General features: G+C 39.7%; 1 protein-coding gene across 1 annotated transcript; it reads right to left on the bottom strand.

Annotated features, from left to right (window-relative positions):
- Positions 1–5,662: 5,662 nt before the first annotated feature.
- Positions 5,663–13,676, bottom strand: LDL3 (LSD1-like 3). Its single transcript, XM_087691850.1, has 9 exons — positions 13,325–13,676; positions 11,948–13,027; positions 11,136–11,277; positions 8,508–11,039; positions 8,001–8,094; positions 7,417–7,889; positions 6,526–7,314; positions 6,303–6,377; positions 5,663–6,215 (listed from the first exon to the last, which is right to left on the bottom strand). Exons 2-9 carry the CDS (start codon positions 12,910–12,912, stop codon positions 6,162–6,164), a joined length of 5,124 nt encoding a protein of 1,707 aa, XP_087547976.1. The 5' UTR covers positions 12,913–13,027; positions 13,325–13,676; the 3' UTR covers positions 5,663–6,161.
- Positions 13,677–13,851: the final 175 nt, after the last annotated feature.

Below are 13,851 nucleotides of genomic sequence, written 5' to 3'. Positions count from 1 at the left end.
AATCTTTAATCATGGACCTAGACCCATCATTCAAATTGAGCCCTATGATCGATCTAAACTTTAGGCTTTAGAGATCTAACTTGCAATTAACGTAACCTAAAGCTTGAATCTATCCCTTTGTGTTTAAGGTAAGTGCTACTTCAACTAGTCCACATTTAATAAATTGTGGACCTCAACATGGAATAAGTCATCCATAAACATCTCTTGTAGACCTTGAACCTATAAGCATATGATCAAGGGCTAACTCAACCTAGGCTAAATGTCAAATCTTGAAGCAAAGTCACATCAAATGAAAAGTTTAATTAAAAAGTTGGTTTTAGACACCAGATTCTCTATAAGTTCAAAGTTGGCGAAGGACTAAGCTAAGGAATGAAGATTCAATTTTAAGTCTACGAATTTCTTCTATACTAATATTGAAACTTGAGCTATGACTAATGATTTTATTTTAAGTCAAACTATGTTGTCTTTTAAAAAATCAACACTTAAGCCTAGAGCACCCTCCTACTTATTGCAAGTCTAGAACCTAATCCCAAATGTAGTATTTAGCCTTCAAACTCAATATTGTATCAAACTAGGCCTTATTCCTAAACTCTACATCTTACAATCAACAAGTACACTCTTGGGTTAAGGAAATCTAAAATTGCTCAAATCTTGTGTCTAGAACTCAATTACAATCCATTCTAGATCTCTTGTCCAAGACCTAGTGATCAAAATCACATATAGTTTGTTTACTCTAAGATACAGTTTAGCCACAAAGGCTACTTCCACTCAACATGAATATTGGTCCTAGACTTTTGAATCTATTTTCCTTCCATGAGTTATAATGGCCAGAGTATAAAATTAAGTCACAAACTACTCTTGCATCTAGACTATGAATCTCTAGAGTCAAGTTCTTGAAATTCTTATACTAATATAAAATTCAAACAATATCCTATTTTTCAAACCTTGCATAAGCTTTCAAAAATTTCTTGGGCATGAATAATCAATTATACAAACATGTCTACAACATGCTAAGAAGAGAATATTGGGGTTTATGTTGATCAAATTTATAATAAAATGTATTTTTTCTTGCTTTCAACTTGTCCCCTTTTTTTGCCTTTAAAAGCAAATCAAAACCACAATCACTTTACTAATTTATCTTGCTCTCTCTTCATTTTAGTAAGAGCACTTGTTCATTATGTTAGTAATAAGGCACATTTTGGCATTTTTGCCCCATCAAACTAGTCATTCAATTTTCAACTACCCTTAGCTTTCAAAGCAAAACAAGTACATATGCCCCCCCTTTTAACTTTTAACATTCACTAAGTGCTTTCTTACTTCTAAGTCCTTTGGGATTAGCAAATGATATGGGCCCTTTGATTTCTTCCAAGACTCTCCCTTTCAAAGATCTCACCATTGTTTCCTATATGGCTTGTCTATTACTAAATCAAATGCCCTACGTTAGGGTGCAATTAAGTCTTTTGTTCCCAATAACATAGATAGTTCCCCCTACATTTTCCTTTCATTTTTGTGTTATAAAATAAGGTAAATTTGTTTAGTCTAACCATTCAAAACCTCAAGCAGACATAAGGTAAGGCAACATGTGTTCATGCCTCTCATTTAAAAACTTCGTATTAATGCTTAGCTATCATCATTGGTTCTAAGATAGACTTTAAAGCATGTAGACTCTTTGGTCTAAAAATTTGTATTTTTTTTTCCACCAACACCTAAAATCCTTTAAAGTCAATTTTATATTATTACACATGCCTTGGCCCTTGCATCCATTGCTACAAAGTAAAGGCAAGTGCAAATCCTCTATACAATAGATTATACAATATATTTATGTAAAAACCAAACCAATCACCCTTTTAGTTAGCATCATCACAACTGATGAACATCAACAAAAAAGAATACATGAATAAATGTCCTTTTGAGAAAATAATAAATAATAAATGTTCCCAAATGAGATTCAATCCAATGATTCCTCTTTAGTCTCATTTCTCTTTTACCTAGTCTCCTCTTACCCTACTTTGGTTCTATTCATTGTTTTCTTATGGAAGAATGACACAAAATAAAGCTTTAATTCAATAAATCAGCTTTTAAAATGATTTATTGAAGAAATTAGTGTCATCTCAAACTCTCTCACAAATAATTATGAATATATTCACTTGCAAGGACAAGATTTGAACCTATGACCTCAAGATTGAGCCTTGCAAGCTACCAAGCTACTCTACCCCACATGTTAAAATGCCTTTTCAACATAACTATTGAAACATTTGTCCACTAATTACATTGGACACTAGTAATTCTTTAGTCAATTACGAAATTGAGAAGGGGTTAGTCTAATAGCTTTGATTATTTAAAGAATTTCCTCTATACTAAGAGTAAAGAGGATTGCCCTTTAATCGCCAACTTGATTTTTTAAACCAAGTGACAAACAATCATATTCTGTTTCATGAAATATTTGTATGGATGAACCAAAATATCAATAATTTTATCTTCGATGTCTAGTTCGGAAGCATCAATTGCTTGAGTCATTATGGCAACAAGTGGATCGATACTAGATTTAAGTAATGTGCAAATACGTTTAGCAACATAAGCAAACTACAACAATTAACTGATGAAGATGCCATCAAACAACGAAGCATGTGAACTCGATCACAAAATCAAACCACTACCATATCCACATGGCTTATTGGATCACTACATAGTGACTACTTAGTATCACTTCAACAACCAAATAGATATACAAGGATATACAAGCTAAACAACAAAGCAATATTTGTAAAGATAGCTCACTTTGCTCACCTATTTCTTATTTCTACATGTCATGACAAATGAATTGATATAAACAACTCTCAGAAGGCCACTAGAAGCATTAACTAGTTAACAAAAACATAGTACATCCTACAATAAGATAACAAAAACATAATACATCCTACAATAAGACATACTCTATGAAGACTACAAGAAGAATATCGATATATTTTAACTGGAGTCGAAGGCAAGGTGATAAAGCTAAATGCACTAAGATCCTATGAGTAAATCTACTACAAGAAAAACATCCACTTAGAATAATATAAATACATACATCCACCTCATATTTGCCCCCTGAAACTACCAAAACTATGAAATGTGAGTGTGTTTCATGGCATCAAACAAAGCAATGAGGAAACTCAAATGCTCAATTGATATATTTGTAAATTTGCAACAAGTGGCCTCGGCCACACTTGTCAAAATAATAATGTTAATTTTTTTAAAACATCACAATCATGACAACTAACTTGAAATAATTTCATTTATACTCAACAATACATTTATGTATGTATACACACAATTCCAACTAGTGGCCTTAATCACAACTCCCAAAAAAAGAACTAGTTCTCTCAAATATATACAAGACTTGGAGAACCCACCCAATTTTACCAAAATCAAAACATTCAAGCTATTAAATCCGATTTAGCTCGAGAGCTTAACAAACTTCTTAAAATTGCTTCTCCATGTAGAAAGGTCATGGATGACAAATGTTAGTTTATCAATAAAGTGATCAAAATGGATGCTTTTCTTAAGCTCAGTGCATTCTCTCATTTATACATGGGCCACTTAATGCCATGTTCTTCACTCAAGCCATAGGACAACTCACAATGATACAAGAGTGGCTACCACCATTTCAAAGCACTTAAGAGATTCCCCTATCTTTGAAATTTGAAAAGGAGGCATAAACATGCTCCATGCTCTTTGTAAAATCAGTAGCATTTCAATGCAAAGCTCCTGAAGTACATTTAAAATTTGCCTGCCTTGATAAATTTGGACATTGCATGCTTGCTATATTAAAGCAAGTAAACATAGCACTTCTCATGGTTAAGTTCTTAAGACAGTCCCCTATCTTTTCATGCAATGTGGCGGTTCCATCTGCAAATTTTAAGTTAATAAGAAAAATGGACTCGTGCCTTGTCAGCTCTTGAGAGTAGTGATGCAACTACAAACAATCGCATATATCAACTCTTAAGAACCCCCTCCATTTTTTGACTTCCAATCACATGTTTCAACTCTTGAGAACCCCTGTATTGTTTGGCCCTCATGTGGTGACTCCTTGTGCAACTCCTTTAACCCTCAAGTATATGACTACACAAGTGGCATGTTGTTACATCTGTGCACATCCAAGGACCAGTGCCCAGAATTAGGAACTCAAGTCTAACCTATTACATCTTGAAGCCCAATAGAAAAGTAAGTCATTGCCATCGATGAAGCCTCTGTCATTCATAATAAGGTGCTATACAAGCTCCAAGACACCCTCATACAAGCATGTGGTGTCCACCTTTGCCTTCGGTATGAGAATTGGGATGGAAAGTAAAGCAATTCAAATGCCTCCAAGAAACTTGGTCCATTCAACCTCAAACATAGAAGGTTACTATATTATACCTTGACGCCATTGTGCCAAAAGAAACCCGTTCGCACTTGCACTCTACTGTTATGATCATGAATTCTGCTGTCGGTAGACTTCTAGCTAAGCGTAGTGCAATGCACCTCCTTTCCAGTTGATCGCATAGGCACAATCACAGGCTCTCAAGAGTGACATTTAATGTCTCAGTTGTCGGCATCAACTTTTTGCAAATTGTTGAGGTGTACTCTGCCTGATATTGAGAATCACGCCTAACACGAAATACCTGCCAAATAGAATTACTTGAACAACTCAATGTTGTTTGTGAAACTTTCAGTGTAGTTCACTAGTTAGCGGTATCAAGTCCAAATTTATACATACAAAATCAGTTCGTGTCAAAAAGTTATGGTGTACCAGATGATTACAAAATTGTCTCTCTTATTTTGAGCACACTGTTAGAGGGATCTACATGGATCTGATTGACACTGTACAAAAACACCTCAGCCAACATTCAAGAAATTTCATGGTCTGGGATTTCTCAAGCTATGAAGCTTAGAGACACTTCCATGAACCTCCATGAAATTGCCAGCATGTTTAACCATACAGAGAAAAACAGAAGCTACACCTGGTAAGAAGGGTCTGCATTGTGCTAATCAGTTATCATGTAATCCTTTCCTTTGAAGTTGCTTTATTCCACTCCATTCAGAAAGCACAAGCACCAGAATTTCACTTGGCATTTGTTATGGCATATCCTCTAGTCTTTTGTAGTGAGTACTGTACAACAGTAAGTGTTGAAGGATGCTACTAAGGACACAAATAAAGTAAGGCATTCTGAAGCGACAATACAAAGCAGCTATTGCTGAAGTCAACTTTTGAGGCATCTAAGAGTAGCCAAATCCATAAAATTATTACAAAATTGATGGTGTTGAGCTCTGCTGAGTGGATGATTAAACTTGTTGCTGCACATTTGTTCTGTAATAGATCGGTCAAAATGCGTTGGTGTAAGTATACAGACTTTGGTACCTACAGTATTAAAAAATACTGCAAATAAAATAGAAGACATCGGTGCCACCCAACTAGGACCCCTCAGCCCAAATTATTCAACAAATGGCCCCCTAATCCCTTGCACATGCGATGCTGAAAGCAAGGATATCCTTTCATGAACTGTTATAATTCCCACACCTATAACAATGGTGTGGCAATGGACGAGGCATAAGCTCGCAGCCTCTGCATTTTAGGTAAATCTTTGGGGAATGCTGTACAAAAAGACACGTGAGTTACAACCAGTTTGGTAAGACGTACCTTTTGCAGGTCTATATCCCATGCTCAACCTCCTAAAGCAAAGCCACATAGGAGCACGCATAGCTTAAACGCAAGGGTTCTCTTTGGTAATCAATCCATCCAGTTCTGCGAGTCCCTGCCCTTTCTAAAGTCCTGTTGGAAATCTTTCACAACAATAGAACCAAAAGCCACACCAGATGGTTGAATCAGGAGTCTCCTTGATGGCATTCTTGTCATCAGTTATCCGAATTACATTCCTATCACCATTGGAGCATAACCTGGCAAACTGCATGGGCTCTAGTCGATAAGCCATGCATCTGAATAGTTGCACGAGGATTAAAAATGGCATACTCCTGTCCTCATGCCACCTTGCTCGGTATACCCCTGCAATTAGTTTACAAGGGTATCCACCTGCTGCCACCACTGAAGGTCAAACCTTTCAGATCAGTCTCCATTGGTGACACAAAGTTGCAAACGAAGGTCAACAGACAATTCCTCTAACTCGAGATAATGCTTCCAATCATCTCACACTTTCAAGACAACGCTCTACAAACTTGTCAACAAGTGACCGAATCTGCAACCAACTCATTAGAGCAAAGGCATTAGCAATCAACTCCAGAACATTTAGTTTGATTAATTCAAGGGAAATAAGAGTGCCAACCTTGACTTTTCGCTTTGTGTCAAGGAACTCTGAAACTGCCATTGCTGCTTCCTGTTCAGTGCGACGTTCCATGACCTGCAGCAAGCAGCCTTAGTTCAGAGTTTCATCTGAAAAAGCACTCATTATGTTAATCAAAGAGCTTATACAGAAACCTAAGGTGCATCAAAACCTGTAATACATTGTTTAAAAAAAGAGAGAACAAAACCCTACACCCTTTACATACCTTCACCGTTGTTTTTTTCACAATGGCCTTGAAATTTTCTTTGTCTATTCGTCTGGTCTTGTAGAGCGGTGTAAGAAGCTGTGCCACGTACTCAGTAACAGCTTTCTTCATATCTTCTGAACCCTTCGTACTGTGTGCAGAACTTCTTAAGTTCACTGATTTTGATACAGTTACAAAATCATTGCTGCTTTGTCTCTGATCTGGTGACAGACGTGTAGAGCTATCAACAAAGTTTTCATCCCTCTTGTGATTTCCAACAGAGGGCACACTGTTTAATGACATCATGCCACTGTTAAAAGAGGCCAATCCGGAGACAAATGGTCCTTTTCCATCACAAGGTGCCTTCATTGATGAGCCTGCACTTGCATCATCAGCTGCCTCCTTTGAGCTAGGTGCTGCTTCATCCTGTTCCACCCAAGATCTTTCTGGCTGTGTAGAACCAGGGTTATAATCACCTGACATATCTGTACATATGCTTGCTAGTCCAGATAGGTTTGGGACCATCAAATCATGGCTGGTACCAAGATCTGGAATTGCTAGCAAACTAGGACTGCCTAAGTAGCTACAACTATCACTAAAATCTATTGACCAATCTCTAACTTTACAGTTCCGAGCATCAATTCCTGATGTGTATTGATCTTTATGCAAGAGAAGCATATCTCGTTCTAGAGATTTCCTCTTGTTTGAGTCTGACATGGTCATGTGCTCTCGTTTAGCAAATCTTTGAAACGATAATATCTTTGGAAGTTCTGGTTGCGTAAGCTTTGCAGCTTCCACTGTTTCAAGGGCCTATCAAGTGAAATGAATTCGACATAAGAAGACCAGTGCTGCTTTATTATAAATTGTGCAGGTGAAGAAATGAAACGTGAAATACATGAAACATAACCAGACCTTCGCAGCAGCTTCAGCTGCAGCCTTAGCAGCTTTGGCAGCAGCAATGGCAGAAGCCTCGATTTCTGAAATGGACCTAGCCTGCTCCAACACTTGTCTACACTCCCGATGCTCAATGGTGCTCTCTTTGGGTGTCCCCTCCATAGATGATTTATCTTTATCAGAAGAACCTACCAACTTCTTGTCATCCTCAGGATGATGCCTCTCCATGCAGGGAACTGCATGACTGGATAAATTGTTGACAGAATCCATCAATTTTGCAGCCACCTTGGTAGGAAGCTTCTGTTGTTTGGTCTTCGACTTTTGCAAAGAACCAGCATGGCTCATAGTTTGTCTTACTGGTTTGACAGTGTTTCGTGCAGCTTTCTCTTTTCGAAAAGCTTCAACCCATAACTTGACAAGTTGATCAGCAACAGCACGAATATCCCTACTTGTGTGTACAACTACTTTTTCCTTGACAGTCCGGCCAATACCTAAAATTAAATTTGTTACAGCAAATTTAGAAGCAATGCACTAGTAGAATAGCATGAAATGTTAAGAGCGAGAAAGTGAAAACAAATAAAACAGCATCCTGACTTTCCAACCTGACTGTCGTACTGAGCTTAAATCCGTGCCCACCACAAGTAGCAACCGTACACAATGCCGTAAAAGTTGTGTTCCATCCTTACCCATCGAGTCCTGAGAATTCAATGAAAGATTAGGTTCACCTCTTTACAATCAAGTAAATGGTGGCAATTCACTGAGTCCCATTTGATAAAACAGAAGTGTAGGTGGTGAATAAAACATCATTGTGACAAAAGACAGGAACAACTGATGAAAATTAACCCTACATCAGGGCTATTCAGTGAGTACATTTTTTATGAAACAGAAGTGCAGGTGGTGAATAAAATAACATCATGACAAAAGGCTGACAGGAACAACAGATGAAACTAAATCCTGTTTTTTAAGCTTCAGGGGTAGACTCGCTTCTAAAACCTTAAAGCAATTTAGAGCATACTAACCCAGGAAAACAAAAGACATTTTGAGAAATATGTCTGCAAATAGATGAATAAGCAATCTTTAAAGCCTTCATTAGTTAGAATGCCACAAACCTGAATCCAGCTGTTTAAAACTGTAAGGCCCTCCTTTGTGCCTGCAAAAGCTTTCAAGGAAGATGCTGGTAACTGGAGCATTTGTTTGGCTAGTAAGAGACGCCCAGAAGTGGTTTTTGCACTCCCAAACATGTCCTGCAGAATTGTTGCCTTGTTAAATGGCTCCTCACTCCCCCCAGCCTTCCCACAGTCTTTCCAGATAGCATTAGACAGCTCAGCAGCCGTAAGCCTTTTCGTCATATCCCTGACCTCATTCCTTTCACTATCTGATTGTCTTTGAGAAGCAGCCATTGCTTCAGCTTCTGCCATAGAGTCACCCCGATTATACAAAGTATCAGTGATCCTAACTGCCTCACGAAGGCCACTCATCATAGCTCCTCCTACAGTATCTGGATGCTCTTTGCATGTTGCCTCACCTGCAAAGAAAACAGAACTCTCCACTGGGCGTCCTAAGATATCATAGTCTTCTCCGGATGCTCCAACAGCTACATACGAATAGGCACCCCTGCTAAATGGATCACTCCCCCACTTTGTTACTGCAAAAGATGTTGGCTGGGGAACAGAAGCTTCTCCAAAAAGCTTTTTCAGAACAGTCAATGCATGGTTAACAGATTCTGTGACCTCTTTTCCCTCCTCCTCAATTGCAGCTTGTCCCACGACCAGGGCAATCAAGACAGGGGCACCAACCGTTCGTTTTAAGTTCCAAAACATGAAGCACCGTCCTCTCATTTCAGTCTTCTCAGCTGTGGCACCAAAATAATCCACAGTCTCATCCCAGAAAGCAACAGGAAATTCCATCACCACCTTATTTAGTACCCCAAACCCAAGTCTCTGGATGGAATCTTTCTTCCAATCAGGAAGAGGTGGTACAAACTCAATGGTGTCAGCTTTCAGACACCCCAGAGGAACAGTGACAAGTACAGCATTGCCCCCATACACATCCCCATTCTTGGTATGTACCTTCACTTGTTTCCCCTCACCACCGTTCCATTCACTTTGTGAAAGATAATCAATCTTGACAACTTCCTTCCCCATCTCAATGTTTAGCCCATTCCCTAATGCTTCCATGACAGTGCTGTAGCCCCCTTTTATCATACAGTGGGGACCACCAAAACCACCATACACATCATCTTGATTCCAGTAAGGGAGTGACACGTTCTTCAACTCTGCTGCACATCCATATTCTAGATTAGCAAAATGCCAGTTCATAACTCTCCGTTCAAGTGATAAGCTTGCAGTTGTGTGTAGTAGTGAGTTTGACAGGCGGAGTTCGACAGGACTTTCTTGGTCTTCTTGACCAGCTTCTAAGTTTCCCAAATTGCCAGAGCCCCTTACCAGAAACTGACCTTTATCACTTTCCATTCTTCGTGTTTTCAGTAGAAGCTCCAATCCTTCCTCAAGTGACATCTGCATTGCAGCATCTCCATTCTGGGCAACTAACATGACAGTATCATCCAAAAGACTGTTGTATTCAGCTTCCAGTGCCACATCAATGTCGGTGGGAACCTTTTCACCTGTCACAAAATCAAACAAGGGACAATCCCCCCGTAGAGTTGTCAACTCAAGATCCAACTGTTTGCAAAGCAATGCACTAGGATCTGGTCTTCTTTCTGAAGTCACATCTGCCTCAACCCCAGTAATTATACTTGCTCCCAGATCTACTGGACCTGTAAAAGAGCTGCGATCAGTGAAAACTCTACCACCCACACGTCCCCGTGCTTCCAGGATAGTCACATCTACACCCATATTCTGTAAGTGTCTCCCTGCAGCTAAACCTGCTGGGCCAGCACCCACAATAATAACTCTTTTTCGAGAGACCTGCCTTTTCGTGTCTAAGTTCAAAGATTCACCAACAGCCACTGCAGCACTGCAAGGATCTGCAATTTTACCCTGTTCAACCTCATCTTTGACCTGTGCCAGATTGTGATCATTGGGAGCAGTGCCTATATCAGTTTCCAACAGTTTTACCGTGTCTTTCTCTTCAACAACCAGGGAAGAAACTTTCAACTCTACGGTCTTCATCTCTTTGCACGTATTAACTTTGGATTCTTCATTCGTATAAGGTGGTTTCAACCTCTGCAGCAGTCCTTTTTTCTTCTTATTTTTAGCTTTTATTCTGTTTCTTATGTCTAACAATGATTCTTCATCGGCTGAGTGATCAGATGATCTATCCATATCTGTATCTACATGCAGTCCACCAGGCCCCTTAAAGACATGTGCATTGTTTAAAGGTTTCTCATCTATACCCATCGGTTCATTCTTTGCTTCCTTTCTAGAAGCTACAGCAATGTTTGTAGACTGCACCTTCTTTGTGCCATTCAAAACCCCTGTATCAGAAGATTCTACCTCCAGCTTGGTAAAACTTAGGACCGATTCACTTTCTGGCATCTCCACATGATCCACAGGTTTGTTTATCTTGCCTACTGAACAAGCAATATTGAGATTTTGACACTCTACATCCTTTTTCACGTGTTTTGCAACCTCTGTGCTTGCTTTAACCTTCTTTGTTGCAATACCTGCATTTATATACCCCTATCAAAACAACACCAAGTATACTTTTAGGATTGGAAAGATAGCAAGCAAAATCAACAAACTGCATCGATCTGACCACAATGACAACCGGCATACATGGTAATTAAGAAAATCATATATATCGCGAAGAAGAGTAACCCGTGGTGACTCATCCTTAGCAGCAACAGAGCTTATACCACAATCTGCAATTGATAAAATATGGCACAAGTCTCTTTCCCACAGCCCCAAAATAGAATTCCTGCACGAAGGATTTTGAGTCAGTATGCAGTCCTTGATTTCACCCCATAAATATGATTGTCCATAAGACACAAATGCCAAAGCCCACAGATTTAAGTGTACTGATGAGACACTGGCTGGCATTTACACTAGGCAGTGACCAACTCAAGCTCTTATGTATCCTATAATTAACAAGTCATCAGATCTCTACTTTCCTTGAGCGAGATTTGCTGGTGCTAGCATGGACAATATAGTTAGTCCTCTCTTCAAACCCTCGAAACAAGGATAGATACACTTAAATGTAGATTGCACTGACCTCCCCTCTCACTTTGTAATGAAGCATATAACAAGACTCCATATCAAATATATTCAGAAGAGGCTCTACAGGACTGGTTAAAGCATTACCATGGATAAACTGACAGTTAGTGCTGTGCCTTAATATCTCACTCATACCAGGACCAATGAAAACACCATGAAAAAATAAAGGTAGAGATCTCCACAAAGGTGTCCAGCCTCTAATTGCAGAGATTATCTGTTCAACTCCTGCCTTTCCAAGGCTTATAAGATTGCTCAAAGGCTACATTCTTAACACATCTCTGCTTAGATGCTTATATAAAAGATTAGTTTGAATGGATTGGGAATGCTATATAGATGCATGATCTTCACCACATTAGAAGCAAGGAAAACAATACCTGCATTCTATATATTCTTGAACTCCACCCCTTCGTTTCAACGCATCCTTGAACCGAATCCTTTCAGCCGGACCAGGTGCCTGAGCTTGCAATCCAACTGTAACTGCTGCAGAATCTCCACTCAAACCTTGAGTTAACAAGGTCAAATCAACTGTTGATCTTGCAACACCTTTCTTGTGCACTGCTCTCAGACAAGTTCCGCTGTTACCTGTAGCTGACCCCACTTCTCCTGTTACAGCCTCCCATTCAATGTCCCCATCTGAAACCATATCAATGTGTCTCCGCTTTCGTGCCTGGCGTGAATTGCGCTGAGTATCAGATGACTTTCTCCCAGATTTCTCGTCAACACCTTTAGATGAAACCATCTGTAGGACCTCTGTCGTACCCCAAGTAGATTTTTTAACACCATTTCGATGTCTGATTGAACGAGGCCTCTGATTTCCTGCAACAACCGGCATGTCATTCAATGACTCTCCACTTTTCCTCTTCTTCCCATTGCTACTTCTCAAAAAACTCATCAAAGTGTCATTAGAAACGTCAGCCTTCTCATTCACCATATAAGCCGAGACCGATAAAGAAGCCTGTGAAGACCGTGTAACATTGTCCTCTAATTGCTCCAGATCAAGCACAGTGTCACTCACTTGATCAGGAGAGTTCCTTTCTACTACCATCTGCTCCTCATCTGCATCCTGTATCCTCTCAAACTCCTCTGCTTTGAAATCGCTCTCACTTGAGTCTATGACTGACTGCTCTTTCTTCAGATCTCTGTCAACTGCAGTCAAATCTAAATGATTGTCATGGAAGGTTGTGTTCCAGCCAATATCATCACTCAATGTCATTTGTCTGCACTCATCAACTGCACTTTCAGAGGCTGACTGCTCTACACCACTGTCTTGATTTCCATTGTCGTCACGGAGACCCGCCCCATTCCAGAGAGATGGGTGCGAAGAAACTTTAGTTTCCATGCCTCTGGCATTGATGCATTGAAGCAGCCTGTTGCTTATCGTAGCATATGCACAGATGGCCAAACCCTAGATAAGGATCAGAGACAGGGCCAAGCTCTGAGGTGCAACACAGCTCCTGAAGATGTTGTCAGTTCAACCAGATACATTAAACGCAAGTTTTCTGGACACATTGATGGCGACATGAATTAACAGTTCTATATTCCCAATTGTTTCCTTCAATGACAATTCTGTTTAACAAACGATTCATAGCGAAACCCTAAAAGACAAAAACCTATAAGATTGGACACACAGAAAGAGAAGGACAAGAAACAAAAAGAAAAACTGTTATAATGTCCTATATGTGATGCCATGGCTATCTCACTGAAAAAAAATTAGTTTTATCAGGAGCTGCGAAGACAAGCAAGCAGCATACCTGAATGATTCGAGAAGCGAGATTGCTGATGGGAACAGAAGAGGAAGCCGAAGCAGGTCCTTCACGCATGAAACGATAAAGAAGGATGACCGCCCCAAGATTTTCCTCGAGAGCTCGTCAGCTGCACAGAAACGGTAATTTTGATGTTGCGCGAGGTGAAAGTCCTCGATTGCCTTCGCATGTAACTGGTATATCAGAGTCCTCCCGTCGGCTAACAGAGAATATAGGTTCTCCCAGCGTTCGTGGAAGAGAGTTCAGGGAGGCACAGGAAGAGAGAGAGTCGGTGGAGAGAGAGAGGGGGGGGAAGGTAGAGAGAGGATGTGTAATGTGTGGATTTGTTGGATGGTCTCGTACGTAATAGTCTAATAAAAGAGCAATTTGATGTTTCCAATCAGCATCTATATTGAGGGTTTAATTCCGCATAGTTGCTAATGGAGCGGGCACACAAGAGTAAATTTAGAGAAGAATAGTTCCAAGTGGACAATGCACATAATTCTAGACTATGTGGACAGGATGGTTAAAGTATG

This window comes from Lygodium microphyllum, chromosome 13 (assembly GCF_053477565.2).
Source record: "Lygodium microphyllum isolate KBCC chromosome 13, Lygodium_microphyllum_v1.1.10, whole genome shotgun sequence".
NCBI classification, from domain to species: Eukaryota; Viridiplantae; Streptophyta; class Polypodiopsida; order Schizaeales; family Lygodiaceae; genus Lygodium; species Lygodium microphyllum.
The sequence above is the reverse complement of the archived record's forward strand: the minus strand, read 5'-3'. Positions and strand labels throughout refer to the sequence as shown.